Source organism: Glycine max, chromosome 8 (genome assembly GCF_000004515.6).
Source record: "Glycine max cultivar Williams 82 chromosome 8, Glycine_max_v4.0, whole genome shotgun sequence".
Classification (NCBI taxonomy): domain Eukaryota; kingdom Viridiplantae; phylum Streptophyta; class Magnoliopsida; order Fabales; family Fabaceae; genus Glycine; species Glycine max.
The window spans coordinates 14,551,622-14,576,862 of record NC_038244.2 but is presented as its reverse complement, the minus strand read 5'-3'; the positions used below and the strand labels follow the sequence as shown (position 1 = coordinate 14,576,862).

The following is a 25,241-nucleotide window of genomic DNA, read 5'->3' as shown; positions in this document are numbered from 1 at the left end:
AATATTTAATTAAAAATGATTAAGCCGAATTCTAAAACTCCCATAGAAAATTTTCACAGGATAAATTACTGGGTAGTAATTGTGTTTTTAGGTAAAAAATTATATTCATCTTTAAAAGAGTGCGTTGACAAAATAGTTTGTTAAATTTTATTGTTAAGTTAAAAATGTTAAAGAATTAATTTATCATTAAATTATATTTTTTAGGATTAATTTGTCATTAAGTTACAAATTTAATGATCAACTTATTATTAAAATTGTATGTAAAATTATTTTTGTCACATTTTATATAGTTAGAAATTAAATTTGATTATTTTTTCATTTTTAAAAAATCAAGTTATCTACTTACATTATTACTATTTACTCCTTTGGACTCTTTGATTTGCTAAAGATAGGATAAATAATTTTATTTTATATTTGATTTGAAAAATTTTATGAGACAACATAAATTAATCATAGTAGAACATGGCAAAAGCTTACTTTCTTGTTATTTAAAAATCGAATAACTTTTGTTTCAGATACAAAATTTAAAGAGATATATATTTTCACATTTTTCTTATGTCTCATCCATTATCCTTTAGTTATAATAACTTATTACGTTATTAGTAATGTATTTTGAAATCACACATTATGTATTAGTTACAACAATTCCTTACATGTTATCTACTAGTTACAAAAGTAATCTTATCATATAATATGTTTCAAATTTAGATTATCTATTAATAATCTTATCACATTATTTATTTTGAATTTACATTATTTAACTTATTTATATATATTTCATATTATTCTCATAAAATATAATAATATTGAAAATTATATGAAGATAATTAATATTAAAAATTGTATTTTAATAAATTTATATTATTATGCTTGTATTCTCAATTATTAATCAAATGATACACATGATAAAAAAATTATCTTATAACTTAAATATATTTATCCTGTATTGTTTTTTTTTTTCTTGTATCATATTGCGTAACAAACGCAGTTTATTCGATAGTTTTCACAAATTATTCATTACTAGTTTTGACAAAAACGTGTTTTGTTTGTTCGTTCTAAGTTTGAAGTTTGAACATTGAAAGCTTCTTGGGGAACGGTGTGGGGACAGTCACAGGCGTGCAAGCGTGTGTGTTTGACCCAACTTTCTTATTTATTACCGTTCCAAATACCAAACACACTCTCTCTCTCTTCTTATCATTTTCGTCTGAATTTTACTTTCTAATCACAGTTTCATAATTCATACTATTCATATTCATATATAAATAAACCAAATAAAACCAGAACAGTAGTGGAGTATAATAATTTTTTAAAAATTACAAAAAGAAGAAAAGAATAATCAGAATAGAGGGAGAGATTTATCAACAAAGGATGCAGCATTCGTTGACTTGGGCTCTCTCTTCTCTTCTCTTCTCTCTCAAAATCGTTTCTCTGCATTTTCAGCTAAACCTGAGCACACCCAACTGAGATTTTAGCTTCAGATTCCGAGGTAAGAGGAGAAAGAAGAGAACTAAGTGCTACCCAGAGTTCGATTTTTGGGTTGGTCAACAAGGTCAAGATGTTTCTGAGCTTGATGGGTATCATGTAGATCAAGAGGGGTGCGTGTGTGGATTGGGGAAGCAATTTGTTTATGAAGTTGAAGAAGCATGGATAGAGTGACTTCGTCTTTTATGGGTTCCTTTTTTGTTTGGGCAATTTTGGTGCTTGATTTGGTACTTAAGGCTTCTGGCAATCAGGAAGGTGGGTGCTTACCTAACTCTTTGAGGTTTTAGTTGTTCCGTAAACGTCTCTTCCCGATAAACAGGTTCCTTAAATGACCAGGATTCGGAAAATTCGCTCAATTGTGTTTTTATTATTTCACCCCTTTTTGATCTGGAATAGATTAAGGTTGCCCTTCAGCTTAATTATTACTAGTTCGTGTGTTTAATTGCCAGATAGAACTGCAGAAGAAGTTAATGTTAGAGTTGGAATAGTTTTTTGTGATATTTCAGTTTCTAATCTTCCGTAGCTGTAATGTTAGCAAGCAGAATATGATCATATAATTATTTAATCCTAAGCTTAGGGAGTTCACCGGAATTTTTACTGTAATACTTTGCGAGATAACAATTGTTAGAAAGTTCCACATCACCTTGCTCAACTTTCAGGATGCAACTTATATGTTTGTTGGACAACTTCACTTGATCCCATTTGGCTTTAAGTTCAAATCTAATATGATATCAAAGCCTATAGCCCATCTTGGTTCTCGCCTATTGTAGTAGGTTTGCCTGTTCTAACAGGCATCTATGTAGGGGGTGTTAGGAAATACCACATCGCTTGCTTCAATTCTCGGGGTGCAGTTTATATATCTGTCGGATGACTTCACTTATTGTTAATTGTTTTTAAGCTGAAATCTAACGACAATGGCTTGGGTGAGACAGTTTATAGGACTTCATTATCTTAGAATGGCTTGTCAAAATGTTTTTTCCATTTTCCATAGTTGGCATAGTATTTAAGGAGTATGCTACTAAGGCCGACTAGTGGAAGTTGGGCTTCATGTTTCTGATTCCTGAATCTTAACATTGTGCCCTTGATATGTCAAACATGTATTTGATCTCCTTCTCCTTACAATTTAATGTTGGGGATGATTGCACCTGAATATTGCTTCTTTCTATAACAGGCGATGCCCTGAATGCATTAAAGAGCAACTTGCAAGATCCTAACAATGTTCTTCAAAGCTGGGATGCTACCCTTGTCAATCCCTGCACGTGGTTTCATGTTACATGCAACAGTGATAACAGTGTGACCCGTGTGTAAGTTCATATGTGATTTTTTTACCTATAGTTTTACAACTGTTTGTCTACATGGTGAATTATTTATTTGTGTTTGGTCAGTGATCTTGGAAATGCAGATCTTTCTGGTCAACTGGTTCCAGAACTTGGTCAACTTACAAATTTACAGTACTTGTAAGTTATGAATCATATATGATATTGTTGAGTAAACTTGACTCTTTCTTGTCGATCATGCTTAGCCTTATTTCTTGATTGATACTCTTGTATTTCCTTTGTTGTTTCTTTATTAAATGTTCTTATAAGCAGTATCTCTACATTGAATGGCCAGGCATCAAATCCATTTTTTTGTTAATTGCCACACCCTTGTGCGTGTGCAAACACACCCTTCCTCATCCCTATCCCCCAAAATAGATAAGTTGCTCTTCTTTTAGAGCGTGCACACCCTTCCTCATTCCAATATGCCCCAAAATAGATAAGTTGCACTTCTTTTAGAGCGTGCACATTCTTCCTCATTCCCCTATTCCCCAAAATGTGGTAGATTAGTGCAACATTTTGTTCTTTTATTTTTAGACTAAGCTCTTGTTCATGGCAAAAAATTTGGGCTGTTATTCGTTAATCATTGTATAGGAAAGGGGTTTATAGGATCTAAGAAATGTATTTGGATAACTTTTTATTTCCCAAACATAAAAAATACCTATTGTGTACCTGCTTCTCAAAATTGTGAGAATTAAACCCTCATTTGGAAGACCAGCTGGACATGACAGAAAGTTATTTGAATCAGAGGGACATGCACTTAATTTTGTAAATTATAGGAATAAGAGAAAGCAATTGATAAATCAGGGTGGCATATTGCAATTGAAACCTTAATATACCTATGTTATACATTATTTATTTATGGTATTGAGACAAAACTTTTCATAATCGGATTTTGCTTTTGTTTGCTTTCTCAATCTCAGTATAAAAATTCAAAGGCCTTATAAGTAATGCCTGTCCTACTCCCATACCTTTTATTAACTTCTGGCATTTTCATATGACCAACTTTACATCAATTTGGTTTCATAGATAGTTGTATACATTGCTGAATCCAAGATTAGGAAAGTTATATTTTACATAACCACCAATATCTGTTTGTTCGGTTCAACTCTCAAATTATGTTAACATTTTGTTTTAATTAGTTGTTGGATGATTTTACCTGCACAAATCTAATTTTATTTCCCCTTTTAATGACAGGGAACTTTATAGCAATAATATAACTGGAAAAATTCCAGAAGAGCTTGGGAACTTAACAAATTTGGTGAGCTTGGATCTTTACTTGAACACTTTGGATGGTCCCATACCGACTACTTTGGGCAACCTTGCAAAACTACGTTTCCTGTACGGCATACTTTCCTTATTCTCATGTCTTTGATGTGCTAAATTTATTTAACTTGGTTCCATTTTGTTTCTTCCTTCAGCTTTCCATCCTTTTTTTTTCACTTTCCCATGCAATGGTGGTAGATTTTGTAGCCTACTACATGCCCATTTAATTTTCAATAATGCCTTTTATAGACATGCACAGATGCCTATAGATAAGTACCAATCCTATTTTTACTGTTTCAGCTATTGCTATTGTTATTATTACATGATACTGGTGGGGAATCAAATTTACTTAATTTTTTTCAAAAAGGGATTCAATTAACTCAAAAAAGAAACTTGGGGACCAGAATCGTACAGTCGAAACAAGAGAGAAAAACGCAATTAAACCTTGAAAGTAAAGACTTAAGGGCTAAGGCTATTGAACAGGTTGTCAGAGTTCGACCATGATTAATGTAGCTTTATTTACTATAACCACAACTGAAATTGCTTTTCTTTTATGCATGTTCTCTCATCCCATATTTTAAACAATCAAGGCTATGAACCTGACAGTATTTTGAAGGTTAAAGCCCCATTATTCTCACGGTCTTTTCCCTGCAAATTTATTTATGCAAAAGGGAATTTTACTGTGTATGTCTGTTGATGGTGGGATGAGGAAATTTTGTACTACCTTGTCTGTAAAATATCTTATCATGATCATCTAATTCACTCATGTACTTGGAATTAGGAGTTAAATTATGATATATCAGTTGTTCCAGGAGTTAGACATACTCTTCGGTTTTCATCAATTCACTTTACAAAGTAGATTTTTGTTATATACCATGGTGCCAATAACTCATTCTCTATTTGAGTATTTGAAAATTGTTTGCTGCCATGTCTTATTACTCTACTCTATCGGTAACTTATTACTGCAAACTGATTAATTTTGCTCTCCAAAATAGGCGTCTCAACAACAATAGCTTGACAGGAGGCATACCCATGTCTTTGACAAATGTTTCTTCACTGCAAGTTCTGTGAGTGTTACTCATATATGTACATTTTCCATGAGTTAATGCCAGAATACATTCCTATTTATACCAGTGTCATGTATTTTCATAAGTGTAATCTGACATAACTGTCATTTTGGAATATAGTGATCTCTCAAATAACAAGCTAAAAGGGGAAGTCCCAGTGAATGGTTCATTTTCTTTATTTACCCCCATCAGGTTAGTACAAATAATAAAGTTCTTATCTATAGTTACTGCTGAGGGACGACCTGAAAATTTTGCGAATCCCATGTTCCACTTTACAGTTATCAAAACAATCCTGACTTGATACAACCAAAAAACACTCCATCTCCTGTTTCTCCAACACCACCAGCAGCTTCTTCAGGTTTGTTAATGTTTGTTTATCATTCACATTAAAAATTGTTTGATAATAACTTGAGGTGACAGCTTCAATTCAAAATATAACTCTAGCATGCTCACAGCTATCTTGAATTGAAACCGAACTCAACTTTGTTTTAAGACCTGGGGATGAAGAAACCAAACTCCAAATCCAAACTATTAGGTCAACTACATCTTGATACACTGTTAAATAACAACTTGGCCTAAAATTTTATGCTTCTAAGCAAACGCCAAGAATTTTAATTTAATAACTCCATTAATGCTATGGAGAGCAGCTATTTTTCTTGTACTTTACCTTTGTTTCTTTTATAAACTGCCTCCAATCTTTCCCTTACCTACTGATATTACATTTACCATTTTCCCTCTAAAGGATGAGGAGAAATGTAAGAGTTGATAATTGATTGGTACATGCTAAGAAGCTTTTTTCTAGATGTTTATTCTGTAGTTATGGAAAAGGATGGAATATTTTTTTAACAGTGATCTCCTGAAGACAAATTTAGCTTAAGCTTTTAGCTTCTTTAGGTCAGTTGCTTTATGTGTCATGTTTAAATGTGTCGCTTCTTGAGGTTGGTGTCTCATGGTTGAATCTAATTGTGGAATTCTTATAGGAGTTTTGTTATAATTTCTTCTTTAAACCATTTATCCTTTTTTCAGGTAACAGTAATACTGGAGCTATTGCTGGAGGAGTTGCTGCTGGTGCTGCTCTGTTGTTTGCAGCCCCTGCAATTGCACTTGCTTATTGGCGAAGAAGGAAACCTCAGGATCATTTCTTTGATGTTCCTGGTTAGTTGAATAACAGAAAACAAGACATACATGCTGATAAATGCTGTATATGATAGCTATAACTGATTTACTGAAATTTTTTCTGTCTTACTGACAGCTGAGGAGGATCCTGAAGTTCACCTTGGTCAGCTTAAAAGGTTTTCTTTGCGTGAGCTGCAAGTTGCAACAGATAACTTTAGTAACAAACACATTCTGGGTAGAGGTGGATTTGGAAAGGTTTATAAAGGACGCTTAGCTGATGGATCTCTTGTAGCAGTAAAAAGACTTAAAGAGGAACGCACGCAGGGTGGGGAGCTGCAGTTTCAAACCGAAGTGGAAATGATCAGCATGGCTGTACATCGTAATTTGCTTCGGCTTCGTGGTTTTTGTATGACACCTACTGAACGGTTGCTTGTGTATCCTTACATGGCTAACGGAAGTGTAGCATCATGTTTACGAGGTATCCCTATTAATGCTGTATTTGGATTGCTTTTTTTCGTAATATACTTGTCTTTCTCATATATAAAACTTTTCTCATGTATCCTTTCCTAGTAGAAATGTTAGTGTTAGTGTTCAATGTAAAAGTTATTTCTGGTGTATTTTGATCTATTATTGAAAAAATAAGAATTATGGATTTTCCAGATGTTCTCTGACAGCAACTTAAACACAATAAATAAGAAAATTTCTTAATAGTTCAAAATTTTAAATACAGATAAATGCTCTTTCCGTGGAATTTCGACTTTATACAAAAACTGTTTTTATGTATATTGATTGTGTTGTTGTAGAACGTCAAGAATCCCAACCGCCACTTGGCTGGCCAGAACGGAAGCGTATTGCATTGGGATCTGCAAGGGGGCTTGCTTATTTGCATGATCATTGTGACCCTAAGATTATTCACCGTGATGTCAAAGCAGCTAATATATTGTTGGACGAGGAATTTGAAGCAGTTGTTGGAGATTTTGGTTTAGCTAAACTTATGGATTATAAAGATACTCATGTTACTACTGCTGTACGTGGAACAATTGGACATATAGCACCAGAATACCTCTCAACTGGAAAGTCTTCAGAGAAGACTGATGTTTTTGGATATGGTGTGATGCTTCTTGAACTAATAACTGGACAAAGGGCTTTTGATCTAGCTCGACTTGCCAATGATGATGATGTCATGTTGCTTGATTGGGTAGGTATTCAGTTTACTCTAAATGTCATTAATACGTGAACCGTGAATAACTTACGCTATTTATTAATCTCTTCACATGGTTCCTTATGCCTAAGAAGTTATTTTAGCTTATAGTATCCCTTGCTGATTTGTTTTAATTCATGTTTTCTGAAGTCCCTTCTTCAACCCTGGAAACTTTGCCTTATGCTAAGTTAAGAATTCAAATTCAATTAACAGTCTTACTTTTCTTTCTGGTAAGATTTACAAAAGTTGAAGAAGAACGAAGGGAGAAAATTATATTCTTAAAGGAGACAGTATTATTCTGTTAAAGGTGTAACTGATAATCTCATTTCATTTCAGCTTAGGGAGTTCTTGTAACATTCCTTTAAAGTTATATAGTGCAATAAATTGATTTTGGTATTTCTATTTTCTGTCACAAATTCTTTGAATCTCTTTTTCCTGACCGTCCTTAGGGTCAGTGTGTTTTAATGTTATATTTAACATTACCACCAATGAATCACTAATCATTGCTGGCAATTGACATTGTTTTTGAGTCCAGGTTAAAGGACTTCTCAAAGACAGGAAATTGGAAACACTAGTAGATGCAGATTTACATGGTAACTACAATGATGAGGAGGTAGAGCAGTTAATCCAAGTGGCCTTACTATGCACACAAGGATCTCCTGTGGAAAGACCTAAGATGTCTGAGGTGGTAAGAATGCTAGAAGGTGATGGTTTGGCTGAGAAATGGGAGCAATGGCAGAAAGACGAGACGTTCCGGCAAGACTTTAACAGCAACATACATCACCCTAATGCAAATTGGATAGTAGATTCAACTTCCCATATTCAGGCAGATGAACTATCAGGTCCTAGATGATAACATTCTAAGGACAGGTGAATACACAATACTGCCGGCTTTCTGTTGGAAAGAGATATACTTCTGATTTGTGCATATGATTTTCGCCCCCTCTACCTTTTCTCTTGTTTTCATCCTTGTGCGCAGATTCCATGCCCATTGGTCAGTTGTGATTATTAAAGAAAGAAAATTGTAATTTCTTTTGGGTTGTCAAGTTGCAGGATCAAGTGTATGTTACAACTTACTAGCAACTTTTGTCATTGTAGGTATGAAAAATTAGAATAGAGCTTTATGGAAATAAATACAATTCTATTGTCGATTGTATTATATTGACTTTTGTAGTTATTTCTGGAGGTTTGGAAATCAATACTATTTGAGTCATGCAATGGTAGGCATCGAATTTATTACTTGTGGAAATATGTCTAAATGATCATGCAATCGATTTTTTTCAATCTTGGAATCTGTTATTAGCCAATTATGGATGTTGCTCCAACTACTAATAGTCTGCTTGGTTTAGAGTCTGGAAGTGCAAATCATGTTAAGTGTACATTATTCCATCAAGCTGGAATGCTAGAACCTACCCTTATAGCATGATGTCCAATAATTTCCTTGCAAATAATAGTTGGTGATTAAGTATTTGTAAACGAAATTTATTAACTTACATTCATTTTTGCTTTTAGAAGAATGATTTAGCAGGTTTGATTGTACATTTCTAAAATATTTCTACTAAAAAATGGTCTTAAAGGTGAGTTGACACTAACAAAATAACTCGTTTTTAAGGAAGAGAATTTTAATCGATCATAACTTTGATTTTTTTTAATGCTCTTAAGTATAGTTTGGTATTTTTTTTAATACAAGTAAATGTAGATTAACACATCTCCATATCAATAAATCAACTTTGAATGTTTATTTTATTATTTATTGAAGGCTACCAAAGAAAATGAACAACCCTATCTAATTATTTTCTTTTTTTCATTTTTAGTTTCTAAGTTATCTACAAAACACACTAGTTGGTTGCAATGAAAATAAATTCTAACTTAAAACGAATTTTAAGCAATTCTTTTATACTGGGGCATTTTTTAGTATCTAATTGTGTATCAATTCGATATTTAAGTTTTCTAGTTGATTCGATAAATTTGACTATCTAGTTTAAATTGTGTTTGAAGTTGGTATCTAAGTTATTTTAGCTAATTACATAAAAAAAATGTATTTTTAGCTAATTGAAATATCTTAAAAAAAAGCAAATCTAGTCTGCCGGTTGAATGTTAATCCATGCTCTTTTACTTCTTTCTTGATATTATATAGTAATTTTTTTTAATAAATTATCCTTGTGACCTAGTGTCCTAAATTTGTCACTGTTCCAAATAATAATAGTAATGTAATACGTAATACCTTTATGAAATATATAAGTTCAAACGAAAAATAATAAATATAAATTTACTCAACATCTGCATCATAGAATATTTAAAATATAAGTTATAAATTGATAACAATCTTATTTGTAAATTGTAAATGAAAATGGTAAGTATTATGTGTATTTTTTAATTAAGCATAGTCAAATTTTCATAAGGTTATCACTATGAAATAAACACTTAATTAAGTTTTTCATAAGTGGAACATAGGTTGTTTTTCGATTACTATTTAACATTAATTTTTTTCCAACGAAGTATATGTCGGATCATGAACATCTCATTGTCACGTCATCGCCTTCCATATCTAGTCAATGATTGTTCAACCATAGCTTAACTAAATCTTAATACAAGATGTTATAATTGATTAGAATAACTTATCAAATATTTACTTATAAACTATATAGTCCATATTGATTAACATTTAAATAAGATGAAAAAGAATAATATAAAATGATTAACTTAACTCTAAAATCGTTAAAGATACGCGTCTAATCTTATAACATATAATTATGTTAAGTGATCATGAAAAAAATCACAATAACGATGTGAATAATTTCATACTTTTATAATTTCTCACTCACATCACCAATATGTCAATGTGAAGAAGAAAATAGAATATGATCAAACATTTATTTTTCATTTTCAAGTTTATTTTTCTTATATGGAAAATATAAATTAAAAATGAATATAAAAATAATAAATATAAATATATAATACTATATAATTATTAAGGCTTGTTTATTTTATTTATTGTTGATATAATGTTGATGTGTTAGTAATTTTGAAATGCATTTATTATCAAAATTAAAATTTATTTTAAATTTATTGAAATAGTATAATTTTTATTAAATAAATATAGTTATTAATTATCTTAAAATAATTTATAATGATTTTAAAGATATGAATTTTAATTATGCTATATTATTAAAGATTTCAATTGCACCATAAATTGAACACTTTTAGTACAATTAAAATCACATATTATTATTATTATTGTCGTCCAAAGAAATGAGTGATAAAACATTTCCAATCAAAAAGTGAAAACAAATACTATATTGAAGCAGTTATATTTTCTCCTATTAAATAAAAATAATAAATGAAAAGACATTCGATCGTTATTATCTTTTATAATATATATATATATATATACAAAAGATTAACTTTTAAAAATTAATAATTCTCCTTTAATGTTAAAATCACATTGAATCATATCATGGGTTACTTTTTTTTATTTATTTAAGAAAATTAGTTATTAATGTAAAATTAAAGATTTTGACTCAAAATATTTAAGTAAAGCTTATATAACTAAATTAAATCAACTGACCATTCTAAAATTAAAATCTTTATTCGACTATTATCAAAGGTTCAAATGAAATTTTACTGAAAACGGCCAAAAACATTGTTTTAATAGCTATTTTCTAAATCCTACACTTCATTATCTGACATCTAAAACCGAGATTTATCCCTAAAGGCTAAAGTCATATGCTACCAGCCTACAACCCTCCAATGTCTTGCAGAGCCATGATGGAACCTACTTTCAGATGCTTCACTGTATAAGCCAACCATCGTCAATCTTATAACAGGAAAATACAAACCATGCGTACATACATCATATACTTTTTATTTTTTATAATAGTACACCATATGCTTTATATACATATATACATTGGACATAGAATTTTTCACCAAGAATCAGTTGATAATTTCTTTCAAGTACAGCGTACAAAAAACAAAAATCTTTCAAGAACGACCAGCCCATTCAACCTCTATATTTTGATATCAACTTATACCTTTATACAAGTACTAGCCAACTATATACATAATAGAACAGTTTCCCAGAGCAGGATCATCTCTACTTTCTCCCAGTAGCACCAATGCGTGGTTTGCCCCTGACCTCAGATTCCTACATTTCATAGGAATATAGTTTTGCATATCATTATCAGATGATTAAAGGATATTCTTTTTAGAGGTGAACAGCCAAACCAATACCTGAGGCAAGTGCAGGAAAATGTAGGTCTTTGCTGTTGCAGGATTAGAATTTTCTGCCCCTTTACTCCAGTCATAGCAGACCTACGAGCAGGATGTCAATATATCAATTCGACATGTTTGAATCATAAAAATAACAGAAATAATTCCATCGAGGTAACCAATACAAGACCAGCTTGAATACCTAATTTTTTGAATTCCAAATCCTTTATATCGAGAAAGGAATTGGCCAATAGAAAGTAATATAATACATAAATTTCCAATACAGGATATCACAAAAGTGAAGAAACTTAACAAACATTCTATGCATTTGTGTGACAAAAGAAGCATTGCAAGGTGAATTTACACCAGGACAAAATGGAAAAAGCTATATGTGCAAGACTGAAAAAGCATAATAGTAAGGTGAGCATACTGAGTAAGCAAATATTGAACCATCATTGTTGAAGGTACTGCAAGGAATAGGTAGGCTGCATCTCAACATGGCCTGAAACAAGACACGTTTGCATTAGATAAGCATGTGATTATGCCAAAAATATCACTACAATATGTGTTGGTTAGGAATTGAATGGAAGTGTTTAATAAAAATGGAATAACCTTGAGCCGCTGTTTACTATCCTTATCCCAAAAATTGAAAGCACCATCAGAACCAGAAGTTGCAAATGTGTGGTGTACCTAAAAATCGTAGAAAAAAAAATCTGAGAAACAATAATAGATTATAAAGTGGAAATACTTTGTCAATGATTTCTGATGTCCCTTGGATTTATAGGTAAACAATTGTGGATAAAAATGTGAAAAATAGCACCAAAAAGAATTTCCGTACTAACTACAAAATTTTAGGGAGACTGATAAATAATAGATAAACAGAAGTCAGCAGTGCATTTGTAAAAATAGAATTGAGCATACAAGTATCTGTTAAATTCAAACAAGAACAAGAACAATAAACAACCAAAATAAGCAAGTTCCAACCAGGAGTAATTTAAATTTTAACAGTAACCATTCATTCAAAAAACAAAAAAGTGAAATGATCCTACTAAAATTCAAAGGTAGTGGTGCAACTTCAACAATTTTAAGTAAACCAAATTAAATCAGAATATTAAGGCACAGATGGGACATAAATCTTACAGGATGGAAGTTTAAAGAGTTGACTGAGTATATTTCATTGCCCTCTCTATGGCATTTAAAAGTGAAGTTTTTACCCTGCTGACTATCATCCAAATGATGCACCCCAACCCTTCCTTCTATTGATCCGACCTACAAAAAGTATATCATCAGTTTCAACAGCTCAAAATTAATCAATCTAGACTTACAACTTACAATTTGATAATTACACTGAAATAAGAATCTGGAAGACAGATATTTTGTATATTATTCCTATAAATCATAAATGTAGGATAAGTTAGGGAAACAAACATTAGTTGGTGTCAAAAGTTAAAGAAAAAGGACAGAAAGTAGAGCATACTTCCCCTTCTTAGCTGGATAAATATAGAGAAAAACATTTTTTTGTCTTTTCATGATTACCGTTGGACTTATGTTTTGATGAAAAATAGATAAATAAAATCAACTGAAAAATTGGTTACAGAAAATAAGTCCTTCTAGATACAAAATAGGAACCCACTGTTGGGAAACAATTGAATATTACTTTTCACTGATAAAATAAAGATAGGAAAGATGCATACCAAGAAACCTTGTTGATCAGGGAATGCAGCAAGGCACCTTGTTTGATACTTTAATGGTGAAACAATTCTCTTGAATTCAACCTGTAGCAAATGAACAATGGTCAAAGGTAGGAGACACTAGCAAATACAGAAATGAAAAGAAAAGAAAAATCAACAGAATGAATATTGTTTATTAATGTATGAACACATAGATCTAATTACTCATAATATAAAATGAACACAGCGGAATATGAGATAAAAGGCAAATGGCCAACAAACTTGGTTTAAAATAGCCATGATATCATAAGTGAATACATGACCGAAAGGTAATACAAATAATGGAAAATACAATTAATTTGAGATTAACTAAATTAGAATAAAAGTATTACCTGAGGATTTTGCAAGTTGTAAACAATAAGATTTCTATCAGCAGTGCCAACAACCATCAGAGGATGTCTCACTGTCATAGCATAGCAGCGCTCTGGGAGTTGCTGTGTGTGCACTGGATTTGACTGCCTTGTGTCCCAGTATCTAAAAGCAGCCAGAAAGAGTCATGCGGAGAGGACAGAAGTATCACATCAGGCAAAATTGTAAGCTTCATACCATATTTAACCAGAAGGATACAATTGCATATCAGCATCAGAAAATACTAATCCTATAATGTGCAAAGGTAATAGGAAACACTTGATGCATGGAACAAAAATCAGCCTAAACTGAAGGGCTTATTGGACTGTCACATAAACAAGGAAGAAGAGATTACATTGTAATGATCATTAGTGGAAATTTCCGGGCAAGCAAAATATATTCAGAAAGAACTACAACTTCTTCTCCAAATTAATCAAGAATCATATCTGCTTCAAGCTACAAAAGAACTTAGGAGAACCAAAATAATTTGAAAGTAAGGTTGGTGTATGATACTGCCAAGGAAAAGGAACTCGGCAGCAGAATAGTGGCAAGACAGACCACAAAGTCAACACTCTGGTACTGTGTTCAAATTATAGGGATTTAGGTATGGAAAGAAGAAAAGAGAAAATACAGACTCTTAATAATATTTCCTTCGGTTAAATGACATGATGAAAGTGATATAAAAGACAAAACACAAATCCCTATCTATACTCACAGTAAATTCTAAATTCAAATTAAATAAAACAATTCATGAAACTATAACGAGCTGTGGAAACTAATCCTCCAATATCACCGAAGATATTCTAAAAGATATAATATTGATATTTAGATATTTTTCTTATATTCTAATTTCTAAAGGTATAATTTAAAAACAAATTGCTGTAAAGGCAGCAAAATGCTAGCGCAGTACTTCAAAGTCTTGTCCCAGCTCCCTGTGACTAAAAGGTTCATTTCAGGAATCCAAGCAACTTCTTTGATGGGTGCGTCATGCATGGCAACAGTCATTGGTTGGCCTCCAGATAACAGAGGCCACATCTTCACTTGCTTGTCACATCCACCAGAGAAGACAGTTGTGCCATCATCCTTCCATGTAGAGCACAAAACCTATGCAAAGAAATATACATTTATGAATTTATGGCATATAAACTATTAAAAGTTCACTGTTTTGGTACAAGGTAGATTGGCAAGATCACGAAATCCAACAGTCTAAGATTCAATAGTACTATTGATTTATCAACCTAATAATCAGCTCAATGGTCAATGCATAACATTATTCATTGGCTGCATCAGGCCATTGACCCGCCGAAAACTTCGAGTACAAAGAACACTAAAACTAAAATGTCCACCTCTAAAATCCTCCCTTGAGGCTCATAAATCTCACGCATAACGACATATGAATATCCTTAAGGAAAATGCTAATTGGTGCACTTAGGACCCTGGTTAAGAAATATAAAAATGGAAAGTTCTTATTAAAAACTGTTATTACTAATTAATGCACTCCCACATTGATTCCCAGTGCACCTCCAATGTGATTTCCAACAAATACTTTCCACTTATTGATTCCTAGACTATTACCCTTAGAGCTGCAGTGGTTAGCAAGAACCACATCTTAATATCCCAAAAAAATAAACAGCACAAGGGCAATTAAATGTGAGGAATCACATGACAACCGCCCTACATCGTAACCAAACAAAAATTGCACATGCAACTATCTACTTCATTTTAAACAGAATCATTGTCATTCATCTATGTCTTTGCCACAGAAAACACCCTGATTCTTCTACTTAGGAGTTATGAATCCCAATTTAAACCACCTTGCATTGCATATACTAGAATAGTAACGGATGAAAATGCATGCATTGATAATACATAGATAGTAGTAATGAAGTGGTGATAAAAATGAAAGTAAAATAAAAGAGTTTACCGGATGATCGTGCGTTATAGAAGCCTTGGGAACAGTGGCAACATTAACTCCATTCTGTGCTACCTCCCAACAACGAACCTGGAAAAGGAAAAGTTGCTCACAAGCCTATCTATCTATCGAAGTAAAGAGTGAAAGAAAGAAAGAAAGACACACCTGATTGTCCCAAGAAGTGGCGACGAGGAAGTTGGCTTTGGGACTGAAGCTGAGACTGGACACGGAATCAGTGGGAGGCTGATTCACCTGCAAAAGCAAAAATTGAAGCATCAAAACAAAAACCCTCATAAAAAGGAACATTGAGATTGAGATTCAGGTACCTCAAAGGACTTGTTAGGGTTCGGATTAGTGTTGCTCAGGAAATTCGACATTTGCAAATTTTTCTTGCTGAATTTTCTCAGAGAAAATAAAGAGAGACGCACGGACACTGTTTGTAGTTTGGAGGGAGTTGGTTTGGGCCTTCACTTGAGTGAGAAAGTAAAGGGTATTGCGCGGGTGAGGGGGAGGTGTAGGTATTAAATATTTCTATCATGTAGGGGCCAAACGAGCTCAAGTCCATGGACTGATCCCGCAAACCAATTTTTTTGAACGTTACATACTTATGTCATTTTTGAGTCCGTCCCGTTTAACCCACAGACTATGCGGGTTTGGCCTGCGGAGTTCGGGGCGGACCCAAAAATATGACATAACCCTCACAGTCTGCATTAGATTTAATTTGTGTGATTCTGACCCAATTATATATTAGGTTTGATTTTCTCTTTTTCACTTTAAACTTTTATTTTAAAATAACAAAATACATTAGATAAGATAAGATAAAGATATGAAGATAAAAATAAAATATTTAAATTAAAAGATGATAAAGATAAAAAGATAAGATAAGAAAAATAAAAGATTAAGATAAAAAAGATAAGTGATAACATGCTAAAAATCTTCTTTTTTTGATATTTTCTCGATCTTTTTCTCTCGTATCATATTTAGAAGTTGTAATAGGCTAAGAACATTTTTTCTCTTCACGTGTGCTTAACAAATATTCAACTAGAGTTCTTGTTGACAACATACAAGCCTTGATATATACTAAAAAATATATAATAATTATTGTCTTTTAATCACTTAACTTGACTTTATTCAAATATTTATTATTATTTCGAGTTTTAGGAAAAGAAGATGAAGATATGAAGATGAAGAAGACTCAAACTACTTCAAATACAAAATCATTTGTTGTTGGAGATATTTAAATTTCATATTTTAGATTTATTGCTTGGATTTTCTTTTGTTAAGACATTATTTATTTTATTGATGTAATTGACTAATTATTGAGATTTTATTTACATTTATATTGAATTTAATTTGATTGTATTATATTTTTATTAAAATTAAAATTCTTTTAAAATTAGACACGCGAACCGGTCCGTTTGACATGTGGGGCGGGGACAGACCAATTTATTTGGTCCGTATAAAAAGTGGGACAAATTAGCCTGGTCCATTATCAATATGGACTTATGTGGACGGACATTATGTGGGGCGGACCGGCCGGCCTGCTTACCCACCCCTACTACCACATAGCTTGTTAGCACGCCTCCCTACAATTGGGCTTCTCTTTAATGCGGCCCTAAATATGGGAAATTCAAATTGCTATCACACCCAAAAAATACCCCTGACGATGAGATCAATTCATAAGAAAAATATGTACTTGTTTATTAAACTATTAATTCAAAATACAAAACAGAACCTTATTTTCATCTTGAATTTTGAATTCCAAACGATTGCCAATATAAATTATGAATATCAATACCAATATTAATATTAACAATATGGACATGAATAAATTATGAATATCAATGCCAATATAAATTATAAAAAATTCTTTTAAAAATTAGCAAAGATTACAGCCATATTTGTTAAAGTCAAGAACGCCTCTTTTTGTTTTATATTATTTTCTCTCTTTTGAAAGGCCTGCAAATGAGTATTTGCGTAGGAAATAGGAAGTGAGAACTTAACCCCCACCTTTGTCGTTTTTTGTGAATTATTGAGATGGCTTTGATGCTCCCGCGCATATTTTTTCTTCATTCATCACTGGCCTCTGTACCAAACAATTTAAGGAATTAATTGCAGAATCTAAACATATTTGACTATTATTATTCAAAGAATTTATGGACTGCATACAGGTCCTTTGGCCATTGCCATCGATCATTTGATTAGTTCACATTCTTGCAAATAAATAATGAGGTTAATAACTTGATATTGTTTTTGTATTTTTCAGTTGACCGCTATATTTCTGTAGACTGGTTTTGTTTCATAAAAAGTTATATCTTAAACAAATTAAAACCATTGAAGAAAATAAAACTAAGAGAATTCTGGACTCATATTCTCTGGTTTTGCTTTTGACTTCCAATATATAGTCCACCCGTATTTATTTATTTAATGGCTTTTAGAGGTACCCAAGTGGTAGGGAGGTTTATTTTTTTATATGGAAACTCAGTTTCAATCAGTTCAAATTATGGAACATTGTAGGGAATTTAATTGCTGAAGTAAACAACCTCTCCAGTCATCTTCTTCTGTTTAATTACACAATATGGTTCTTTCAATTGAAATGTCACTTTATTAGTTGAAATTTTCCACGTAGCTTTGTATCACTGCTTTTTATGTGGAAGCTAGGAAGTCATTTTCCATGTAGTTTCTAGTATCTCTTATTTTCCATGTAGAGTTTGTACACTAATATCAATAGTCAAAAGTAGGTTAAGATTTTCCACTGATGTTTGGAATGGTTTATGTGTAGATATTGCATGCAAAAATGTCTGGCAAGATTCAGTGTTTTACATTGACTGACATTTTTTTAATGCATGCTTGTTTGCATATTTTCTTCCTTTTCCATATAGTGATTCTGATTGCCTAGCCTAATCTAAACTCCACTCATCCCGTCCTTTATAGTATAGATATTACATAATGACCTATTCTTTTTGACACAAGAAAGCTTGACTTTTCAAAGGAATAATGAGAATATTCAAGTAATAATATATATATATATATATATATATATATATATATATAGGATTGCTTAATCTAATGTCTGGCGCGGGTACGTCGTGTACTTCGAAGAAGATTCGAATTTAAACAAATCTAGTACATATATAGTTATTATCATTCTTTTCATCTGCAATTCCTTTGAAGTCCATTAATTGTGGCATTTAATTGTTTAGACTTTGGATACCGATCGACTTTGATACACATTTTTGGATGGCGATGCATTGTGGAATTTGAATCTTATGGAGTGAGATATATAGCATGACATAAGTCCTAAAGCATAATTTTTCTTATATATCTAGAATGCACATGTTACAAATATAGATGGTGATGTATCTCTGAATGCATGGAAAATTCCTCTCCGCTGGAAATTAATGTGCCACATGTAGAATAATGAGGCTACAATGGAACTGCATATTTTGAATTTGGAGGATACTATAAAAAGGTAAAAATGAAAACCCCCCAATCCAATTTTCGAACATTTTAAATGTTACTAGGATGGTCATAATGTAATAGACATAATGGATAAAAATGAAGAGTTAAGCTGCATTCATTTAGTTTCTACACTTATTCGATCTATTTTTACGATTTGGTCCACGTGCATAGAAATTACACGTTTCAGTTCCAAATAATTTTATATCAATAAATATCAAATTAGCATGAACTTATATGAGTACTTACAAATTAGGCAATTACTAAAGTGACTGATATTTGTCACTCACACTCGCTTTTTAGCCGTGTTTTAATACAATTATAGTATCTCTTATGCTTTTGAACTTGTTTGTTCTTAATTTGGTTTATTTAAGAATCAATACTTTATTTGTAAGTTAAAAATTTGGTTTTTATGCTTGTTCCATTTGATCTTTGCTTATTTTTGTTTTGTTTTGAAAGAATCACTTTGAAGGGCACTTTGTTGAAGAGCTATCACTAGAGCATATGAATTTTGAAGATTTTTTTAAGCCATTAAGATAGCTTAAGCAAGCCACAATTGACTAGCTTAATCAAGCTGATTATTGAAGCCCTAGAACCTTGTTGTGCTATGCAAGCCATGTTGGCTAGCTTAAGCAAGCTAACTCTTAAAAGTCTAGAATGTTTGTTGTGCGGACTTAAGTGAGCTTACCAAACATACTCATTTGTTGTTGTTGTTGATATAAAATGCCCATGACACAGGGAGAGGGCACAAATTCCAAGATACAAAAGGAGCATTTCAAAGGTAAGAGAAAGCCTCTCGCAATGTGGTCTATGGTTAAGGGCTCTACTCAACTGATTGCTTCTTCTATGGTTTTCATGGCTGAGTAGCTAATTCATCATTCTTTGGAGTTTAATGTAGTTAGATTACCTTTATGTAATTATCATTTTTTTATTCAATAAATCAATTGTTATTGTTCTTCTTCTATACTTATTGTTTATTTTTAGATTGATCACTTAATTATTTGTTCCATTACGTTCAATTGTATTTGGAAAAATCTATTTTATATTGTAAATTGAAGAAGGCAACCATTAATCTTTATACCTAGGGATAGAGTATAGATGATTGGTCATTGCTCAAACTCATTTTCTTAATACAAGTCGTTTGGCTACACACTGATATCTGTGAAATTTGAATTAATTTAATAGTCAATTTTGGCTAAGAATGATTGTAATTTCTTTACTTTACTGTTATTTTTAATGAAATGATAAAGAAATTAATATATTTACAGTTTTTTATTAGCAGAAATTAAAAGAAAAAATTTCAAGTGTTTTTGAGGAAAATTAATACAAAAATTGAAAGAAAAAACCTTGAAGAAAAATTGGAAGAATTAGATAGCTCGCTTAGCACGTAATCCAAGCTTAGCGTGCACCCTCGCTAAGCGGGAAAACTCAGGCTTAACGCGAAGAAGGCCCACGAGAAAGCCCAAAGGTGCACTTAGCGTGAAAGCCCACGCTCAACACGAAATCAGCGTGGAAAGTAAGCTACCTTAGGCATATAAAAGGAGTAGGAAGCAAAAGGAAAAGACACCACCCCCGAGACTCAGAGCTCTATAATGAATACATCCTAAGCCTGAGTATCTCTAATAGGGGAAACTCTCTTTCTATGTCCATTATCCCATTTTCCTCCTCTATTCATCCCTCTTCTTCTATCTACATCAACCTCTAAAGTTTAAAGCCTCTCACGACAATGAAAGACTAAAATCCCATTGTTGAAAGCCTCGCATGCCAACTCTTTTAATGTAACTCTTTCTCATTATCTATTTAATACAATCTTGTATGTATTGCTCTTTTTTGTGCTTAATTATTTATTATGATCTGGCCATCCATATAGTGTGTAGGGAATAATGCATTGAAAAATATTTATTTTCTAAAGAACAGGGGAAAGGTATCTAAATAAAATCATTGCTAGAAATAGATTGATATTTGTTTAGCCTATTTCATGCATCTCTAATCTTAATGTGATTTATTGTTTTTATCTTTACAAAGAAATTTGAGAGAAAAGAATAAATAAATTAGGTTTTTCATGTGGGAAACCAAAGATAGAGTGTCTTAGTAAATGTGGGTGAAAATAGAAAATGAAACTACAAACAGTTCTGGAAAAAGATTCTTGCACATATATGAGTTATGGTTTAAAAGAGAATTATTCATCTGACAAGACTTTGATAAAAACAAGTATGGTTTTAATTGTACTTTTGAAAAGATTATTTATTTTAAATCTGGAAACAAAAATTAACAAATCTTGTTAAAAATAAAGCCAAGTGAGGGAAGAAGAAGAGTGCATAATGATTTTTATATTGGTTCACTCCAACATTGAGTTATGTCTAGTCCTCATCCTTCAAGATGAGATTTCACTAACACAACCAACCACTGGATTTCAACAACTTGTTAGTACTCTCACTGTATTTCAAACCTACTATCAACTAGACTAGCAACACCATCGGATTTCAACTTTTCCAACCACTTTTGAGCTTATAATAGTAAAGAGTTTCTGCATTTTTCACTGCATAGACACAAACCTTTCTTCTCAGAGAGGGATTCCACTATAGAATATAATCTTTCACTCCTATCTAGTATTTATTACAGATTATAATCACAATACAGAAGTGAGTCACTTTAAACAAAGATGGTTAAAAAAGAAAAATGCAGATTTTTCACACAAGGATTTTGCTTAAGTTGTTCTTGTTTGGAATGCTTCAACTTGGTTCAAGATGCTCTTCGAAAAGACCTCATAAAGCTCATAAGAAGACCATTAAGGTAGGCTCCACTCAATTGATGGGCTTTTGAAGCAAGTATCATGAAATGATTGCATGCAGAATCATTCTCAGGAATCTTTCTAATAAGAATTCTTAAGTATCATCATAATAACCATTTTGATGTTTGTTGAGTCAGAATGCATATTTGTAATAGATTTTGTTGATGAAGTTCAAACTGATATGTCTTTCTGAATTAACATAACTTCATCAAACTTAACACTTGTTCACAACTCCAAGTATTTTGAAGTAGATTACTTCATAAACACTAAGTGAAGGTTTAGTTGCTAGTGTGCTAATGTTTTGTCCAAGGTCAGATATTTTGATGCTTCTCATAGACAGATTCAACTTTCAACAAGTTTGCATTTTCTAATGTAGTTAACATTCACTTTCTGATGTGCCCTCTGTGTGTGTGGCAACATGTGGAAAGTGAAGTTTTGGTCAACCTCAATCTTTTGAAGTGCCCTCTACATGTGTGTCATCATTTGAAAGACTTGATGTTGTTCCTTGAAAACCATTATTAGATGGTAATTTTGAACTCCATTTTGAAGTCCAGTCTTTAGAGTCATGCTATTCATTATTCTTACGAAGACTCTATGATAGCTTCATTTTGATGCTTGATGCTCTACATGTAATCTTCTTATTTCAAGACTTTGTTGTTCTATATAGTGTCATGAATGAGTACTCAGAGAAAATTTTTCCTCATCATGTTGATGAACTTCAAGAAATTTCAAGTTCACAACTTACTGATAATTGTTATATATGAGCAAACCTTTTTTAGCATCATTTTGGGTACCTCATAATGAACACATATATGTTCCTTAATAAATATATCATTGAAACACTTGAACATAATATTAGTAATCACACAAACCCATCATCCTATCGATTTTCTTATCTAATGATTTGTCATAATTAAAACTAGATATGTGGATTCAACAAAATTGTGAGTTGATAAACATAGTTTCGATTGAATAAGGATAATTGGTAATGCATGTTAGATTAGTCTAATGAAGTTAAACCCTGATGATCTCATCCAACTGTGACAACCTATTTTTTGTGTCTGTCAAGTGATTGACGAATTTACTCAACTAGTTTTCTTACCTTAAGCTCTTTTAATTTCCACACTTGTTTTTACATTCAACACTTTAATCATCATAGTCTAGTTAATTTATTGCAAGTACCCAAATATTGCAAAGTCCTAGTGGAGACAATACTTTACTTATCAATTATCACTTTATTACTTGAGCAATTTGGTTCTCTTTGCCAAAATCCCAACAGTGACCTAGATAAATACATGCTCATATGCATATTAGGCACATTTCACATCACTTGCTCTAGCTTTTAACACCTACTTATATCAATACATTTCACAATGCACATATAAGATGAGACATGCTTACAACCTTTCCTATATTAGTATATTAGGTACATACCAGATCAAGTACATGCTTAAATCAAATTAGGAACAACTTAATTATATGCTTAAATCATATTAGGTATAATTTAGGTACATATGCACATATTAGATTAGGTGCAAGCTTAAATCAGATTAGGTATAACTTAGAACTATGCTTATGTACATGCTTAATTAAACAAATTATGTACAACTTAGAACCATGCTCAAATACATCATTGAATTATGAATTATATTAGCTATAACTTGTATAAGTACACATATGTAGATTAGTCATACTAGACACATACCAAACCATTGTTAGAACATGAGCATATCACATAAGTCAAGTAGATTAGCCATATATAAAAAGTATGCATATATCATATTATATAGTAAAAAAGAATTGTACACACATAAAAAATAATATTAGAATCATGCAATATCAGGCACATTAAACTCATCAATAACAAATATCAAATTAGCACATCAGATTATCACACTATAAACTCATTACCACATATCACAATATCACTACAAATAAGTTATTAGATAACTCAATTGTATAGATTATAAATCATACTACAAGGAAGACCAATCAAACCCCAAAACCTGCATGAGCTAACAACTCCTCCCATCCAAATAAACATTGAAGGCAAAAGGGTAGTTTTGAATCTCATATTTGTTAATTACCTCTACCCTTAACCACAACCCACTTTGAATACTTCATGACTTCTTTTTGTAGCCTCCCCATTGGCCTTAGACATTCTTTATCACCCCTTGCCTTTTGTTTCTCAATCAATCTTTTTTTTTTGCAAATATGTTCATTTTGTAAATTCTTGTACATTCAAACACTGATATTATTTATTAGTCCTTAGCTTCCCAAATTCTTCCATTGAAAGCCTCTGATATGTTGTTCAAAATCTTGTCACACCTAACATACTCTGTCATGTGTGCCTTTGGCCAAAATCTTGAGTCCTTTTGTATTAACCAATCATGTGTTTCCTTACATGCCTGCATCAATCAATTAGTAGGCGCATACTAATCATTACTTAACCAAATTAGCATATCACATCAAGTCATATTGGTAGGAAGATTAAGCAAATTAGACATATGTTTGAATGTAACCATTTTTTCTTATTATTTACTTCGTATGTGGCTTTACATGATACAACTTTAAGTCTCTTAGGATAACACCACCGTAATACTTCTTCATATTATATACTTGCTTATCTCATACTCTTCTTGACAAAACACCCTATATCTAACGAAGTCATTCTTCTTGAATTTCAACCCCAACAATTAAGTAAAGCACATTCCTTTATAGTATCCTAGCTTGAACTATCCAATTGAATCAAACTCCATTCTAAGTTAAAATTTGAAGTCTTTTCCCATTTGTTAAGGCTGACTTTTTTGTAACTTTTTGCTTGACACCTCATAGTTATCAACCAAATCAATTTGTGTCTCAAACTCCAAAATGGAAACTATCTCAAATGACATCTCACCACCATCTTTAAGTGTGTAAATCAAGTCATCCCTCTCACCCCTTATTTGCAACCTGAGTTGTAAGCCTAAATACAATATCCTAAGGAATATCCTCATTAACCTCAACTTAACTTGACATAGGTTTTTCATCATCTTTTGAACTCTCATCTAAGACAACACTATCATAAAAAACACTCAAACCATCACCTTAGGCTGTAAAAATACTCCCTTTGTCTTGTGTGTTGCAAGGGCAACATATCACCATCTTCTCATACAAATCCTCATTGGAGGCCTTGCAATTTCCATTTTTCCCCTCATTAGTCCACACCTTTACAAGTCCTTCCTCCAGCTTATTTTCAAGTTTACAGTAAAAAAATATGAACACATCCTAATTCTTAAGCATGTTGGTTGTATCTCTTAACAATCACTCATTGTTGGATCATAGCCAGGCAACGTATTTTG

At 32.0% G+C, this 25,241-nt stretch overlaps 2 protein-coding genes across 3 annotated transcripts; one reads left to right on the top strand and one right to left on the bottom strand.

Annotated features, from left to right (window-relative positions):
• The first annotated feature begins 1,185 nt into the window (after positions 1–1,185).
• LOC100305355 (somatic embryogenesis receptor-like kinase-like protein) lies at positions 1,186–8,666 on the top strand. 2 transcript variants are annotated; one of them, XM_006584394.4, is made up of 11 exons: positions 1,186–1,737; positions 2,654–2,786; positions 2,868–2,939; positions 3,996–4,139; positions 5,060–5,131; positions 5,252–5,323; positions 5,410–5,489; positions 6,158–6,286; positions 6,384–6,725; positions 7,051–7,445; positions 7,984–8,666. In XM_006584394.4, exons 1-11 carry the CDS (start codon positions 1,644–1,646, stop codon positions 8,299–8,301), a joined length of 1,851 nt encoding a protein of 616 aa, XP_006584457.1. In that variant the 5' UTR covers positions 1,186–1,643; the 3' UTR covers positions 8,302–8,666. The 2 variants fall into 2 exon arrangements, with proteins under 2 accessions (XP_006584457.1, NP_001237909.1); NM_001250980.1 differs by lacking the exons at positions 3,996–4,139; positions 5,060–5,131; positions 5,252–5,323 and having other exon boundaries at positions 1,644–1,737; positions 7,984–8,301.
• Positions 8,667–11,297: 2,631 nt separating this feature from the next.
• LOC100527204 (protein RAE1) lies at positions 11,298–16,147 on the bottom strand. Its single transcript, XM_003531508.5, has 11 exons — positions 15,977–16,147; positions 15,816–15,902; positions 15,663–15,740; positions 14,649–14,842; positions 13,723–13,864; positions 13,355–13,435; positions 12,801–12,929; positions 12,273–12,350; positions 12,091–12,162; positions 11,682–11,762; positions 11,298–11,595 (listed from the first exon to the last, which is right to left on the bottom strand). The coding sequence occupies exons 1-11, from the start codon at positions 16,025–16,027 to the stop codon at positions 11,545–11,547; spliced, it is 1,044 nt and encodes a 347-aa protein (XP_003531556.1). The 5' UTR covers positions 16,028–16,147; the 3' UTR covers positions 11,298–11,544.
• Between the last annotated feature and the right edge of the window lie 9,094 nt (positions 16,148–25,241).

What these genes read in the sequence shown, in the direction of transcription:
- LOC100527204 (XM_003531508.5), bottom strand. Translation starts at nt 16,027, where the DNA reads ATGTCGAATTTCCTGAGCAACACTAATCCGAACCCTAACAAGTCCTTT. An exon ending in ACCCTAACAAGTCCTTTGAG is followed by an intron (nt 15,903 to 15,976) that starts GTACCTGAATCT and finishes TTGCTTTTGCAG; the next exon opens with GTGAATCAGCCTCCCACTGA. An exon ending in CTATAACGCACGATCATCCG is followed by an intron (nt 14,843 to 15,662) that starts GTAAACTCTTTT and finishes TTCTTTGCATAG; the next exon opens with GTTTTGTGCTCTACATGGAA.
- LOC100305355 (XM_006584394.4), top strand. Translation starts at nt 1,644, where the DNA reads ATGGATAGAGTGACTTCGTCTTTTATGGGTTCCTTTTTTGTTTGGGCA. An exon ending in GATAACAGTGTGACCCGTGT is followed by an intron (nt 2,787 to 2,867) that starts GTAAGTTCATAT and finishes GTGTTTGGTCAG; the next exon opens with TGATCTTGGAAATGCAGATC. An exon ending in GTTTCTTCACTGCAAGTTCT is followed by an intron (nt 5,132 to 5,251) that starts GTGAGTGTTACT and finishes TTTGGAATATAG; the next exon opens with TGATCTCTCAAATAACAAGC.